The sequence below is a fragment of the Heterocephalus glaber genome, unplaced genomic scaffold (assembly GCF_053883595.1).
Source record: "Heterocephalus glaber isolate CG9 unplaced genomic scaffold, H.glaber_assembly_v1.0 deba00001150, whole genome shotgun sequence".
Taxonomy (NCBI): Eukaryota; Metazoa; Chordata; class Mammalia; order Rodentia; family Bathyergidae; genus Heterocephalus; species Heterocephalus glaber.
Window position 1 is genome coordinate 1,915,870 of NW_028258204.1, and position 16,397 is coordinate 1,932,266.

General features: G+C 39.5%; 1 protein-coding gene across 6 annotated transcripts in view; it reads right to left on the reverse strand.

Moving 5' to 3' along the window:
- The window catches only part of Parg (poly(ADP-ribose) glycohydrolase), a 126,416-nt gene extending 110,021 nt beyond the window's left edge, over positions 1-16,395 (reverse strand). For 2 of the 6 annotated variants that reach the window (XM_087210617.1, XM_087210622.1), the window contains exons 1-5: positions 15,879-16,394; positions 10,504-10,570; positions 8,929-9,909; positions 7,435-7,618; positions 303-425 (exon numbers count right to left, since the gene is read on the reverse strand). In XM_087210617.1, coding sequence (XP_087066743.1) covers positions 303-425; positions 7,435-7,618; positions 8,929-9,909; positions 10,504-10,570; positions 15,879-16,095 — 1,572 coding nt within the window. In that variant the 5' untranslated portion in view covers positions 16,096-16,394. The other 4 variants (XM_087210621.1, XM_087210618.1, XM_087210620.1 and 1 more) reach the window with 4 other exon arrangements.
- Positions 16,396-16,397: the final 2 nt, after the last annotated feature.

Consider the following 16,397-nt stretch of genomic DNA (forward strand, 5'->3'; position numbering starts at 1 on the left):
TGTTCTACAGATTTCTGGGGTTTTTTTTGGGTACCAGGTATCAAACTCAGGACCTTGTGCTTGTGAGGCGGGTGGCGTGCCACTGAGCTAAATCCCTGGCCCTAAAAGGGTCAGTGGATCATCACCCCCCCACCCCCACTTGGGATCAAACTTTGGACCTTGTGCTTGCCAGGCAGGCGCGGTCCCATTGAGCTACACCCCCAGCCCCAAACCATTCTAAATTAGTCTCTATCACAGAATCAGAAGTCAAAAGTGTACTACATCAAGTTTCAAGGACTAGAAAACCTCAGATTTGTTCTTACCTCGTCTTCCACAGGGTACAAGTTTTGTTCAGAGCAAGGCATTTTGACATGCTTGTTATCCCACAGATCTTTGTAATGTGTAGGAAAAGGCTTAGGAACTTCTCCTGCTCGCAAAAGATCTATCTGAAATAAAGGGTAAATAGAAAAATTATAAGTGCATAAAAACTTTGTGTTTCTTCTATAAAATAATCTGAAGAAAGGAGCCAAGTAGATGCTGTAAAATGGAATTCGGCTCCCAAGCAAGGCACCTCAGGAGTCTTCTTTAGCTGCTGCTGCTATTCCTCACGTCCTCTCAGTTTCCAAATAGCCATGTCCTGCTCATTTCTATCCTTCTAGTTGCTGGGCCCTCACATTCTGTACTTGAGTTTCTGCTGACAGTTGACAGTCTCCTATCTATTTCCCTAACTCCACATGTTCCCAGACATGTTCACTGCCCATAAAACCCTTATCCCCACTTTGGGATTTATCTCTTAAAAGTATTCTTAGTCCCATCATTCTGTAATGCCTACGCTCTGATTCCTAATGTCATTCTGTTTTGCATATGTCTTAATCATTTTTTTGACACTGGGACAAAATACCTGACACTCAAATCTTTTATTTTGGCTCATGATTTTATTGGATTGTTGTCTGGCTCCAAGACAGAAAGGACACTGCACAGGGGCAGAACGGAGGAAAGCCACTTCCTGCACGGCTCCCAGGAAGCAGAGAGCACCAAAAGGAGCCAGGGAAGGATATACCCTTCTTGGTCATGCCCTCAGTGACCCACCTCCAAACAGACTCACTCAACAGCAAGCTATAATCCAATCACCTTCCATCACATGAGACATGAGGGGACATTTGAGATATAAACCATAACACATACTCTTACTCAAACTATTCATTTCAGACAAGCAACATTTATTTCCTTAAACATAGCAGATTTACTTTCATATCTATATGCTTATGTATATACTACTATCTTTTCCTTTTTAATGCAAGTAATACCAATTACCACCTCCCCACTTAATCTGGTTAAACCTCTGCTCTCACTTTAAGAGCTAAGCTAAATTTTTATTTCCACTATGAAATCTTTTAGAAACTTTATTAAAAATCATTATCATAATGGAGCACACCTCCCTCACAAGACCCACTTTTCTTGGTCTTTTTCGGTACCAGAGATCGAACTCGGGACCGAACCACTGAGCTAAATCCCCAGCCCATGACCCAGTTTTCTTCCTGGTAATAAGCACATTAATTTTGTATCAGAATACTGTATTTAAGGCAGCACCTGGAATATATTTACATATGTACATAAATATACACATATATGCAAACATATGCACAGCTACTATAGTAATCATTAAGTAAATGTTTGAGAATGGAGATATTTTAAACAATACAAGTTTTATTTTGCCTATTTCAGATATTTCATGCAAATGGAATCACCCAATATTTGGCTTTTGCGTGTAGGCCATTCACATAGTATTTTCAAGGTTTCTCCATGAGGTAGTACATATCGGCATTTCACTGCAGGGAATTAATCACATGAATATAAAAATAGAAGTATGGCATAAATGAGAGGTTTATAGTGCTATAAGAATCTGTTCTAGACAGATTTAACTTATCTGGTGAGTTAGGGAGGGCTTCCTTGAGAAAGCAACAATTGAGCTGAGCTCTAAAGGATACAAACAAGCAAACTAGGAAAAGCAGAAAAGATTTTTGCTGCTATAGCTTGGATCTCAAGTATCCCCAAAGGCTCATGTGTTAAAGGCTTGACCCTCTCTCAGGTGCTACTGGGAGGCAATGAAACCTTTAGGGGGTAGGGCCCAGGTCACTAGGGCTGAACTGAATGCTATATTGAGGCCCTGGATGCTTCCTCTCTGTTTCTGGGCTGACATGAGGTGAACAGACCTCCTCAACCATGTGCTTCTGTCTTCATGTACTGTGGAGCCACAGGCCCACAGCAATGGGCCAAACAACCTTAAAATAAAACCTCTGAAACCATAAGCCAAAATAAATGTTCCTCAGATCCGGGGATTTAGCTCAATGGTTCTGCCACTTGCCTCGCAAGCTCAAGGTCCAGAGTTTGATCCCCAGTACCAAAAAAAACCAAGAATGTTCCTCTTGGTAAGCTGATTATCTCAGGTATTTTGTCACAGTGACAGAAAGCTAACTAAAAGAAAAACTTGGTACCAAGTAGAGTCATTTGCTATCACTATACATGACGATGTGGTTCAGAAGTCTTTAGAATTGCTTTGCAGCAGGAACTTGGAGAATTATGAAGAAGTGGGTTACAGAATGTCTAGAGCTTAATGGGTAAATCTGATGGGGATGGGCACTGTAAGGCTGACAGGAATACAGACAATAAGGCTGTGCTGATGATGTGTCAGATGGAAATAAGGACTCAGCTGAGAACTGGAGAGGTCACTCATGCTACATTCTGACAAAGATCAGGTCTACACTTTTTCCATGCTCTGAGATTTTCTGTGAAGCTGAGATTAAAGATGATGGACTAGTTTATCTCATGGAGGAAATTTCAAAGCAGCACAGCATTCAGGCAGCGGCATGCATATTGGTGGATGCTTTCAGCCAGATTTACAATAAGAACTGGGAGCAAAGTGGAGTAGAAGAATGTGAAAAACTTAAAATATGGCCAGAAAAGAAGTGCCTATAAAGTTATGGGCAATGAGGGTGCAGTTACAGAAGAGACTACTGCCAGTAAAAAGAAGCCAAGTACTTTGTACCTGGACAACAAGAAAGATGCCTTGTGGGTGTCTCGAGAATTGGCAAGACTTCACCCATCACAGGTTCAGAGGTATCAAATTAGCAGAAATTTGTTTTGCAGACTTTCCAGACCACAATCTTTCGAGATGAGTTTTGGGGTATTCACCTCACACTGAGCCTCCTAGGGAATTGTTTCCCTGGGATTCACTTCCCAGCATTAAGTCATTAAGGCACTCACAGCACACTGATGCCACTGTTCAAAGAGTGAAAAGGTCATAGAAGCTTCCATCTTGATTTCAAAGAAAAGCCTGGGAGATAAGACAGTATGTAGCAGGCTCAAAGTCCTTCCAAGTTTCTCTTGACCACCAATGTGTGAACCTATGAGAGTGAAGTCAAAGGTCCAAGTGGAGACTCCAGGAAGTCAGAGATACCAGGAAAGTGAACTATCTACTTGTATGGTGAGAAGGCCTCTTACTATGTCTCCCAGGCTGGTCTTGAACACCTGCACTCAAGCAATTCTCTGGCCTAAACCTCTTGAGTAGGTAGGACTATCGGTGCATGCCACCGTGCCCAGCTTAAACTGTTGGTTTGATATTTAAGGAAACTCTCCTGTTAGACAGCAATGGCCAAGAGCGATGCTCTCTGTTGATAATGGACCCAATTCACTTTTCAAGTCTTTTCTTCCACCATTCCCCACTAAATTCTAAGCTCTAACAAACCAACTGTTTTTCATTTCTAAAACAAATTGTTTTTGACACCTAACATTTTCTTCCAAGCTTATATATCTGTCTGGAATTCTCTTGCTTTACTCCTGAGTCTGAAACTTACGCTCATCTTATAGAGTTTGGTACAAACACAGCAACCCTGGTCAACATCATCACTAAATTTTTTTTTTTTTTTTGGTACCGGGGATCAAATTCAGGTCCTTGCGCTTGTGGGGCAGGCAGCGGAACCACTGAGCTAAATCCTCAGCCCACTAAGCATGTTATATAGAACTTTGAAACATCATACTACATGGTCAAAAACTAAAAACTGTCACTCGAAAATCAGGAACAAGACAAGGATGTCCATTGTTGCTGCTCCTGTTCAATACAGTTCTGGAAACATTAGCCAGAGCAATTAGACAAAAGAAAGAAAAGATTGGAAAGGAAGTTAAATTATCATTATTTGCTAATGACGTGATATTCTACATAGAAGACTCCCCACAACTCCTAGATTTAATAACTAAATCCAGCAGCATAGCAAGATACAAAGTCAACACTCAAAAAGCAATAGCATTACTATACATGAATAATCAACTCACTGAGAGAGAAATTAAGGAAACAAAAGGAACTTTTTACAATAGCATCAATAAAAATGAAACAGGAATGAATCTAATGAAGTGAAAGACTTCTTTACATTAAAAACTACAGTATTCTGTATCAGAAAATAGAAAGATATCTCTTGTTCTTAGATAAGCAGAACCAATATAGTGAAAATGGCTATACTTCCAAAACTGTTACACAGATTTAATGCAATCCCAATCAAAATACCAATAGCATACCTCCTCACAGAAGTACAAAAAATAATTCTAAAATTCATATGAAATCAGAAGAGAACTAGAATAGCAAAAGCAATTTTGGGCAACAAGGTCAAGGCAAGGGGTATCACCAACCCTGACTTGAAGTTCATACTACAAAGCTACTGTGATAAAAACAGCATGAGACTGGCAAAAAAAACCAAACAACCGACCAATCAAACAAACAAACAAAAAAACCTCCCCAAAACAAAAAAGCAAAAAACAGACTCAAGGATCTGTGGAACAGGGTAGAAGATAGCAGAAACAACTCTAAGTACACTCAGCTACCTTATCACTGACAAGGGAGACAAAGACCTTCACTGGAAGAAATATAGCCTCTTTAATAAATGGTGCTGGGAAAACTGGCTTTCCATATGGTGAAGATTAAACCTAGACCCGTATCTCTCACCATGCACTAAACTAAAATTGAAATAGATTAAAGATCTAAATATTAAAATAGAATCACTTAATCTGTGAGGAGACAGAATTTAGGTAAAACTTGAAGACACAGGTGTGGGCAGACTTTATGAACAAAACCCTGATCGCACAGGAAATATTACAAAAAATCAACAACTAGGATCACATCAAATTAAGCACAGCCAAAGAAATCACCAACAGAGTGAAGAGACAATCCACACAGTAGGAAAATTTTTTTTGCCTCAGACAAATACTATCTAGAAATATACAAAAAACTAAAAAAAAAAAAAAAAATCAGAGCCCCCCCCCCCAATTTAAAGACCCAACAAAAAATGGGGACCTGAAATGAACAGACACTTCTCAGATGAAGTACAAACAGCAAATATGAAAAATTTTCAATATTACTGGTCATTTGTGAAATGCAAATTAAAACAACACTGAAATTACATCTCACTCCAGAAAGAACAGTTATCACAAAATCAACCAGTAACAAATGTTGGTGAGGCTGTGCGGAAAAAGGAACTCTTCTCCATGAATGGTGGGAATGTAAATTGGTATTATCACTGTGGAAATAAGTATGGAGATTCCTCAAAAAATTAAAACTAGAGTTTCCTTTTCATCCAGCTATTCCCCTTCCTGGTATCTTCCCGAAAGTGTTAAAACCATCATAGTGATATATGCATTCTCATGTTTATAGCAGCACAGTTTTGTTTTTGGGTTTTTTTCTTGGTACCAGGGATCAAATTCAGGACCTTGTGCCTGCAAGGCAGGCACAGTGGCACTGGGCTAAATCCCAGCCACAGCACAGTTTTAGAATAGCTAAATCTTGGAAACAGCCCATATACGCATCAATGGGTGAATGGATAAAGAAAATGTGGTATTTATATACAATGGAGTACTACTCTGCTAAAGAGAAGGATAAACTTGAGACATTCTTAGCTAAAAAGATCCATCCTGCAGCCATAATTTTAAGTGGAATAAACTGGACACACAAGTTTAAACATTGCATTTTTTCTCCTGTGTGAGACTCAAAGGGTGAATAAGGAGCAAAATGCAGGATATTGGAAAGGAAGAACATGTTCAAATGGGAAGGGAAGGGAAAGAAGGGAGAAGGGATTAGAAAAAAGAAAGAATGAAAGGAAAAAAATCTCAACAAAGCTTCTGCAAATGGAGAGGAGATGAAGGGTGACAGGGAGGGGAGGGGAACAGGAAAAAAGAATTATGATATATCATGTACAGGTACAAATTCTCTATGATGAATGTGATTATGTATGGCAAACATGGACTAATAAAAACTCTGAATTTCAGAAAATTTAATCATATCTAAACAGTTGTAGTACAAAAGGCATCATAAATTAATTTTTCTAAGTAGTGTTTGTAAAATCTATAGAGACTACAAATGAGATGAATATTTAAACCTGCTCAGTGAGCAATGGAAACCTTCTGAAGCTTGGCTATGTTAATGGTTATATGGTTCTTAAGTATCACCAAACTGAGCACTTACGATAAACTTTATATACCTCAGTGAAATTGATTTAAAGAAAAACAAGACCCCATCTGAAAGTAGTTACCTGGGAGTTGGAGGGCACAGGGCCTCAGGTGCTATTGCCTAACAGATACAGAGTTTCTGTTTGGAAAGATAAAACACTTTGGAAATGGACAGTGGATAATGGTTGCACAACGCTGTGAACATTTTTTAATGCTGCTGAATTGTATGCTTTAAAATGATTAAAATGTTAAGTTTTATGCTATGTATATTTTACTACAAATTTTAAAATGCAAAATTGGTTTAAGACATATGGAGTTTGAGATACCTGCGAGGTAGTGATACAAATGCATAGAAGAATCTGAAGCTCAGAAAAATGGACAAAACTGGAAAATGTACTGAACCATACAGAATTTTGTTTGCAGGGTTAATCTAGTAGCTAACATGTAGTGGGTACTCAATAAATACTACCAACTGAAATTTTTTTTTTAAATTTTGGTATTGTGGATTGAACCCAGGGCCTTTGCACTGGGCTATATCCCCATCCCTATTTTTAAAAATTTTCTTTAAAACCTTTTGAAGATGAGGACTTGTCAAGTCAATAAATAAGTTGTCCATGGTGGGCTTGATCTTTCTGTGTCAGCCTCCCAGAGTGGTGGGATTAGATGTGTACTACCATGCCAGCTTGTCAAATGAATCAAAAGGGGTGGGGTGGGGGGGAAGAACTCAATGAGGTTTCTTAAAAATACTGAAAAATTCAATTCCATTATTAGCTGACAATGATTCATCTCACTGATTTGTTAAGGGCCACATTATGTAAGCAATCATTTATCTCTCTGTGCTGTACACTTCTGAGTACTATATATATGCAGAAAAGAAAACCTGCTATGCCTTGGTCTGCTTTTCACATTAATAAATAAATCAGGATCTTCAGTCTTCTCTGCTCCTGGGCAAGAGGTGATACCTACCCGAATAGTCACTGTGTGATTGGCAGACGGTCTCAAGAGAGGCAGCCGGCTCCCACACCAAGGCATCCTTCGCATCTCCTCAAGAGGAGTTCCCAGCCACTTCTTATCTGGAGAAAGGTGAGGTGGAACGTATTTAGGCATCTTCCTTTCTGTTCTTTGATGTCTGATTTCACACTGTTCTTTTCTAAGGTCAAGATAAATGTATTCAGTCACAAATTTATTGCTTCAGTTCACCTGGACACACAAGTACAAAACAACCCAGAATGTTCCTAAAGTATGCCAACCTTGCTCCCTCATTTATTTTATATTTATAATCAACAGGAAAAGTTATAAAGCTTGTAATAAAACCCAAGAGCTCATTTTCAGTAGTCTGTGGAGGGAATTTCCAAGTACATGTAAATCACCTCCTGAAAACAGAAATGAGTCATGGGTCATGGTCTACATCTAGATGTCCCCCAAGAGCCTCATGTGCTGGGGAGGGGGGCACTTTTGGAAGGTGACTGAATTATGGGTGTGGTACAGTTGACTTGCTGTTAGGAGGCAAGTCACTAGGGTATGACTGGAAGAGTGTACCTTCCTCTCAGTTCTGTCCCTCTGCTCCCTACCACCATGACATGAGCAGGCCCTTCTACCATGCCATTTTCTGCATTTGAGCCTGCCACACATAGGGCTGAAACTTCTGAAACCTGAGCCAAAATAAACCTCTCCTACTTTATGCTGTGGGTGTCAGGTACTGTCATAACAATGAAAAGGTAACTAAGACACTATGGTTCATAGTATCACCTACTTTTCAGGTCTCAGCACTGTAATTTTCAATGAAATGAACTTAGAATCACATGCTAGAAAAATGAGATGAAAGAGATTATCAAGTGGGCTTTAAGATTCTGTATGAGGTAATGGCAAAAATATAAGCTTTAGGGCCAGGGATTTAGCTCAGTAGTTCCGCTGCTTGCCTCGCAAGCACAAGGTCCTGAGTTCGATCCCTGGTACCCCCTGCTGCTGCTGCAAAAAATATATATATACAGATATACATTGCATTAAATATCAGTATTGGCAGACACAAGATACATGATTTCAATGAATTTTCTAATTCAAATTTCAGTTTCTCATTTATAAAATAAGTATAATACCACCTGTCTACTTGTTAAGAGAATGAGATAAAGTGTAATATACACTCATTCAGGAAATGGCCAAACAGTAGCTACTATGAAGCTAATATTTTCATGTTCTGGAATTATCCATAAATTCTAAAAGGAAGTTCATGAAACTAAAGGTTTGATTGCCCAAAAAAAAAGATCTGATTGCTAATATTCATTACTCCTTATTTTGTGTTTCTGGACTTTTGAGAATTTAAACTTTGGTGGATAGGCTTAAATTTGTGTTAATAGGAAGTCAATATATTTTACTATAAGTCTTAACTTTGTTAAGCCTCCTGTATACAATTTTAAAATGTATTATGCTCCCAAAGAGATACTCCTGAAGGGACAAGATTACCTTCTGTCCTCTGCTTTAGGCATTCTCATGAAGTGGTCAGTGATCTTGGAGTCCCTTTTTCCATGCTGCTTGGAATTTCTGCATTCTACATTAAGCATAGAAGTACTTCCAGGTGGTCTGGCATTTAAATCACTCACCCCAGTGCTACTCTCCCCTCCTTCAAATTGAAAATGTAATCTAATTTCACCTCCTTTAGCAGAGCACTGCTTCTTAAGTTCACTGTCAGCTTCTTTTGCTTGCAACCTTGAAGGTTTGTTGATTACTTGGGAGGAACTACCATCTTCTTGTTCATCAAAACCTGGACTTGTCTCTTCATCTGCTTCTGAATCTTGACAACTATTTTTGGAATTATCTACATCCATCGGTGATTCAGGTTCACTTTCCTTCGCAAATGGGGAATTTCCTAGGCTATTTTCTTGTCTCCTCAATTTGCTGTCATTTTTCGATTCAGTTCCAACATCCTCAGAGCCAACATCTGACGAGGGACTCTCTGGTACCACGTCTATCTCCTCCTGCTGACAACCTGCACAGTTTTCCCCAGAGAGGCAGGATGTGCAGTCCTTCTGCTGGCTTCTGGCTTCTCTGGCTTGATCATCTGTTGTCTGCTTCACATTCGCAAGCTTTATGGGTGTCAGGAATTGTTGATTATCTCTGCTTTCTTTGCTGTCAGTGTCACTGTGACAATCAGTGTGGGAGGACTGCTCAATGTTAGCATTACTGAACTGCTCTGGCACCAGAGTCACTGTCGCAGGTTCGCTTTCTAAAAGCTGCTCTGTATGTTTTCCTTCTTTCTGCCACTTACACATCACTGTAGTCTGATGCTGGTTCAAATACTGTGTCCTTTTCTCAACAGGTGATTTATCAAGACTTAGTTGAGAAACACTTTCTAATTTTTCCACATTATGTTGGTAAAAATTATCTTTCTGTATAGAACTCATCATGGATTCTATTCTTGTATTATTGTTTTCTTTACTAACCAAACTGCAAGAGAAAAGAAAGAAAATCAACTTATGATAAATAAAATGTCACTTAATGGATGACACCTCCACAAATAACACAGCAATTATACTCTTTGTCGTTACCTGAGCACACAGTGTGCTCTTCCCTTATTCCTTGTCTTTGCACATGACCTTCCCCAGTTGTGTACCTGGAAATCATCTGCTTTTCCTTCAACTCTAAAGCTTTACTCACTTCCTTATGGGCTTTCCTCAGGCCCAAAAGCAAAGTTCACCTTTTTGTTCTTCTACATACATGCTAACCACCAGTCATACCTTTACTACCTCATCCCTTTACTGCAGTATTTATCACACCAGGCAGTAATTGTATGTCTCTGTGTGTTTAAGCACTATTACAGTGCAAGTAGCTTAAAGTCAGGGCTACTTCTCTTTCATCTCTGTACCTGAAGCATAAAGCAGGGTCTCTGCTCATAGGAGACTCTAAAAAGTATTTAAATTGAAAATGAACAAATATAGATGAAGAAAAATAAAAAAGCAAGACAAAATAGACAAAATACCCCAAAGCAAGATAAAGCAACCCCTCCTTAGGTTGTTTCTTTGTATATGTACGTCTCTATACCTTTCTGATTCGGTTGTCTTGATTTCCTTGGTGTCCATCCAACTGGTAATAGTCTTTTGCTTGAAAACTATAAAAAAAAAATTAATGTATATAAATAACATTCCTTCACCTAGAAAACACACAGTCATATAATACATATAAGGCATTTTGTCAATTTCTGTGCATTAAATGTGGATTAATTACTCCTTCCACCCTCAAGTACTGAGAGAAGACAAGAATAAAAATACTAATTTGGATGGAATCAGAACATATAGATTCAAGTCCACTGCTTCTTTTTAAAATTTTTTTGGAGTCAATGTCCTGCTAGATAGTTCAGGCTGTCCTGGAACTTGCAGTGATCCTCCTGCCTCAGCTTCCCAAGTGTTGGGATTACAGGTGTGCACTACCATCCTGGCCAAATCTATAGCTTCTTATGTGACTTTGAGAAGGTCACTTCTATTTGTTTCAGATTCCCTATCTGGAACATATGAAAATTAACAGTACTTTCTAAGGCGCTAACATGAGGTTTAGAATAAATAATGATCTATGTAAAATGTTTAGGACACAATCTAAGATATGCTTGCTACTGTAAATGTTAGTTCGGAATTATCTTTATTATTAAAAGAGGTCCTATTAAGAAACTCAGGTATTTTCAGGGAAAACACTACTTTAAAACATAAGAGTACGTGAGGATACTTGATAAGATTTCTTGGAAAATGCAGTGCTTAAATTGTGCCTTAAGGAATCTGTAGTCACATACAGGGAAAATCATAAACAAAGGCACCAATGGCCGAGAAATGTAAAGAACTTTGAAAGAAAACAACAGGAAATATAGTTGAAAAGTCAGTCAGGACCATATCACCGAAGACCTTGAATAAACCATGAAGACGTACATGTCACATGGAGAGCAGTGATGCCAGAATTCAATTTAGGAAGCTCACAGCCATGCATGACAGATGGCTTGGAGAACAAATATGTAGGCAAGGAGTCAAAGCCTACAGGTAAAAGCCAATGAGAAAGCTACTGGTCTCAAACTATCTAGGTCATCAGGAGGCTAGCAAAAAATGGAGATCAGGACCTACTGAATCAGAATCTGTATGACATGAGGGGGGATTCATATTTGTTTCAAAAAGTGATTTTAATAATGAACTAAATTGAAAAGCTACTGGCCAAGGACCAAACAAATCCTTTTGAGAGCAGTAAAATTAAGAAGACTCCTTATAGACTTCATGATGACAGGCAAAGTTAAAGGTGATACTAAGCTTTAAAATTTGACAGACTTGAAAGATCGAGGTAGCATTAAATAGAAATATAGAATTGGATGTAGGGAAAAATATGATTAGGTCAATTCTGCACATAATAAATTTGCAATGCCAAAGAGATAACTAGAAAGAAATGATCAACACTCAGTAGTAAAAGGAGAACTCATTAGTTCAGGAGTGGGAGATGCAATATAAATGCAAGTTATTTTATATAATCATTAGAAATAAGAGTTGTCAATTTAATATACTGGGCATGGATTAAATGTATATAGCATTTGACTATAAAAAACAAAATTTTAAAGCATTCTGTACCACTCTCTGAATTGCAATCCAAGAACCTAGGCACCTTAAGTCAGACTCATATCTGTCTGTGTGTCCTCAAATGCCATAATATGAGCAGAACAGTTGCAGGCTCAAACCATGAAATTAACAGTTTATCTATTACTGAGATAATGGCACAAGTGAAAAGGATTTCAGATTTGGAGAGAATTTTATATTCAAATAGACTACTTGGGTGTTATAAAATTTATACTTTCTACAAAAGTATTTAAGTGCCATATAACATACTTTCCACAGTACGCTAATAGACCAACTAGAAAAGTCTTTGAGTGGTATTCTTTAAATTGTTTCAATCACAAGAAATAATTATGTACAGATGACATTTCTCATTGTTCAGTACCACTAATTTAGTGATTTGATTTCGTATTTCTATAGCAAATCAGCCTTCAATGAAAAAAACTACCCAGTTAGCAGGGACTAGGAGGATAAAACATTTGATTCGGAGACTTTTCCTACAGTTCCATTTTTCCCATTTAATTTCATTCTATAGGTTGAGCATCTGACATGAAAATCCAAAATGCTGTGAAATCCAAAACTTTTTGAGCACTGGCACTGATTTTGGAGCATTTCACATTTTCAGATTAAGGATGCTCAATAGATAAAGTCTGTGCAAGTAATCAAAATCTGAAAAACTCTGAAATCTGAGCCACTAGTGTTTTAGATAAGGGACATTCAACCTATACCGAACATAGCTAACCTAATCCAGAAAATCCCCAAATCACAAACCAGCAATGCACCCAAACACTCATTTTCTGAGTCAGTTTAGACTTAAAACATCTTTTCCCACAAGGACTAACAGTCAGGATGCAATAGCTAGGTTTCTCTAATACACATGAAGCACAGCTCTTCAAAGCTAAGTCCATAGAACTTAACATCTATATGTCTGATTTCATGAATAACCACGAAGTGTGTCCAGTGAAGGTGAAGGTTCCTTCCTGTAGTCCTGACATGAAGAACATGTTCACTCTTGGGCTATAGGCTGCTGATTATGATCCCTGAAGTCCTAGAACAGGATGAAGGAGAGGAAAGGCAAAAGGGGAGGAACCAATATTTCCTGTTAATCAAACATTCCTCAGTTCTTGTTTGGGCCCCAGAGAAAGGACTGACCTACTTCTTTTTCCTGTACCACTACTTTAGGTTTCCAAAGGTTTATTTCCAACACATCACAAGATTGTTCCAGGGCTTTAGCCTTCTTACTCCTGAAGAAAGCATAAAATGATGCTTTCCAGGCTTCTAAGGACTTTAACTAGAAATACTGACAGGAAACAAAGGGAGGTAATAAGAAATAATGAAAACAATACATGATGTAGAGTCAAACAACCCTGCAGCAAGACCTTTGCTTAGTCACTGGCACCACCTTTGTCAAGTTACTTCACTTTTGTGAGCCCGTTTCCTCACCTAGAAAATAGGGTTAATAACGTGCACTTCCAAGGGTTATATGGATCAGTTAAGAATATAAAAATGAGAGAAAATATTAAGTGGTCAGTCTCATAAAGCAGACACTCAACAAATATTTCAACACTTCTATCTAATCTTTTTTCTCTGAGATCAGTAGTTCTCCAACTTTACTCTGACTTCTTACCATTCACACTCAATAACTAGTCATCACTCAATAACCAGTGTATTTCAATAAGACTATTCAGCTAGGAAATAGAGATACAGGCAAAAGGCACAAAACATAGTAAAACTGCCCACATTTCCAAGGAATACCTTACTTTCACAAAGTCCCTATAGCAATATAATTGGGCAAATCATTCCCCATCAGAATGCCAACAGCATCCTGAGTTCTGCCTACTACATGCACATTTCAGTCAATGTAAGAAATGTGCCCAGGAAGACAAATAATACAAAATGTAAGGATACTAAATACCTATTTTCCTACTCCATCCACTTCTTCTGGGATAACTATATTTAAAAATTTTAAACACTAAGTTTCTAAAAGAATTCTAACACTTGAAACAATTTAGACTTTGAACATTATGTAATTGGTGTCCTGGGCCACGTATACAGAAACCATTACATATATGAAATGTTCATTTGGTTCTTCTGCAGAAAATTCAAGACCAACCAATGAGGAGTGACTGCCCTAACCCTTGCCAGCAAATAACTTCTGTACATATACTATTCCATACACCTGATAAAATTTATAATGTAGGTTTGTAGTCAAAAAACTTTGAAAGCTACTGCTTCAGCCATTTATAGTATTAACCAATTGCCATTCCTTGGTTTAAAAGCCTTTTCTGTAGCCCCTCCCCATTAGTTGCAGAATAAAGTTTAACCACCTTATATGACACTTGAATTTTCCCACAAATAAGCTCACCTTACCATCCTGCCATCCTATGTTTCAATTTCACCAACTTTCTGGTGTGCTATTCCCTCTGCTGACATGATTCTCTCTCCTTATTTATACAGCAAATCCTGCTCATCTGTCAAGACTTAGTTCAAAGGAAGGAAGGGACAAGTAAAAAAAGTGAAAATAGGAGGAAAAAAATGGAAACAAAGCTTCTGTACATAGGGAGAGGAGGGGATAAAATAAAATTAAAAAAAAAAAGACTTATTTCAAGTCTACTTGCCATTGCCTGTAAGTCCTAAGACACCAAAGAGTACATCATTTAGGAGAACTGAAAGACCTCTAATGGGCCTTTTCCACCACAAGTTAGACTTGCCTTATACTTTTCTGGCCATTTCTCCTCAGTCTACCTTCAAATGGTGTTTGTAAGGTTTCTGTCCTCTGTTCCTTTTACTTTCTCTATAAACTTAAATGATCCAGATTACACCCATACCTTCCATTATTATGTTAATCCCAAGAACTCAATTTCTCAGGCACAGATTTTTTCTGAAGTTCTAGTACGTCCTACAATCTCTCTTGAATCCACCCACTTCTCCCTTTTCCTACTGTCCACATTCAAAGATGAGCCAAAATTATCTCCCACCCAGACCTAGTCTTTAACTAGTAGTGGGCCTCCGCTTGCTTTCAATCCATTTTTCATTTCGCACATAATAACTATAGGGTTTTAACGAGCCAAAAAATTCTTTAATGGCTTCTTGCTCTTAAAAGTCCAACAATCTCTTAGCAGTACCTATATATCCCAGTTCAGTCTGAGCTAATTTTTCTCTGCTTCCCTGCAGTTTCATGTCTCACTATTCTGTTTACTCTATGGACCAGTTGCGTTTCTGAAAACTTCCTTACTTCCTCTTCATCCAAGTGACTCCTATACATCCTTTGGTCCCCAGAACAAGCATTGTGTCTTAGGGAGGACTACCTATGATCCCTACTAGGTCAAGGACACCTGAGTCCTACACGGACAGTCTGTGCCTCACCTATCAGAACATCCATCCATAACCCTCTGTTGCATATATTGCCTTGTGTTTTTGTCGATGTCTCCTAACAGACTTTAGGATATGAAGGTAGAGACCGAGTTCTTCGTGTTCAACCCGTAAGCCAGGGACAAGTACAATGCTAGTCAGGACTAATATCACTGCACTCTGGGACCCAGAATCGAAGTGAAGTTGCAACAGCTTTCTTTCCATCCTCTGCCTCGAGGCTGCAGCGCCCTACTGCTTCACACACACCAGCAGCAGATCTCCGTGACTAAGGCACTTTCTTCATCAAACCAGAAGAAAGAAAACAGGTGGAGTCTCCAGCCACTTTCCACCTTGAGAGTAAATGCTCCTCAGGTTTCTCACTCCACCAGCCGCACTAGGCAAAACGCAGTCCCAGCCCCCCATCAGCAGCCCTGGTGGTTCAGCAAGGGGACCAAGACGAAGGACAAAGCTTCTTAGTTCCCCACGTACCAAGCGTGGTGGCGCCGCCTTGGTGCGGTCCCGCCCGCCCTGGGACAAAGCCTGGAGAGGACGGCGGGACTCTGAACTGCACGGGAGCGTCCTTGGGGTTGAAGACGCGCCTCTGCCTGCCGGGGAAGCTTCGGGAGTCCGAGGCCGCCGGCGAAGTTGCAGCAGTGCCCCACCGGGGTCGTTTGGTGCAGGGCTCACAGCCGGGGCCCGTACTCATGCTGGGACCCGCAGCGCAAGGTCCCCGGGCCGGCCCCGGCGGAGCACCTCATTCACTAACCCTGAGGGGCAGGGACTGCGCCTCCTTTTCAGCGCGTCCCTGCACCATTCCCTCTCTGCCGCTGCCTGACTCTGCAGCTGCTGATTCACCGGGCTCCGAGTCAGGGCCTCTGCTGTCGCTGGCCTACCCTCTTCTGCAAGTAGGCGACCTGCCTCAGAACGCGCCGCTTGGATGAGGGATGCCTTCACTTTCCCACCACCAGAAAGCTGCCATCAGGCGCTCGACTTCCGGAAGCACGTTGT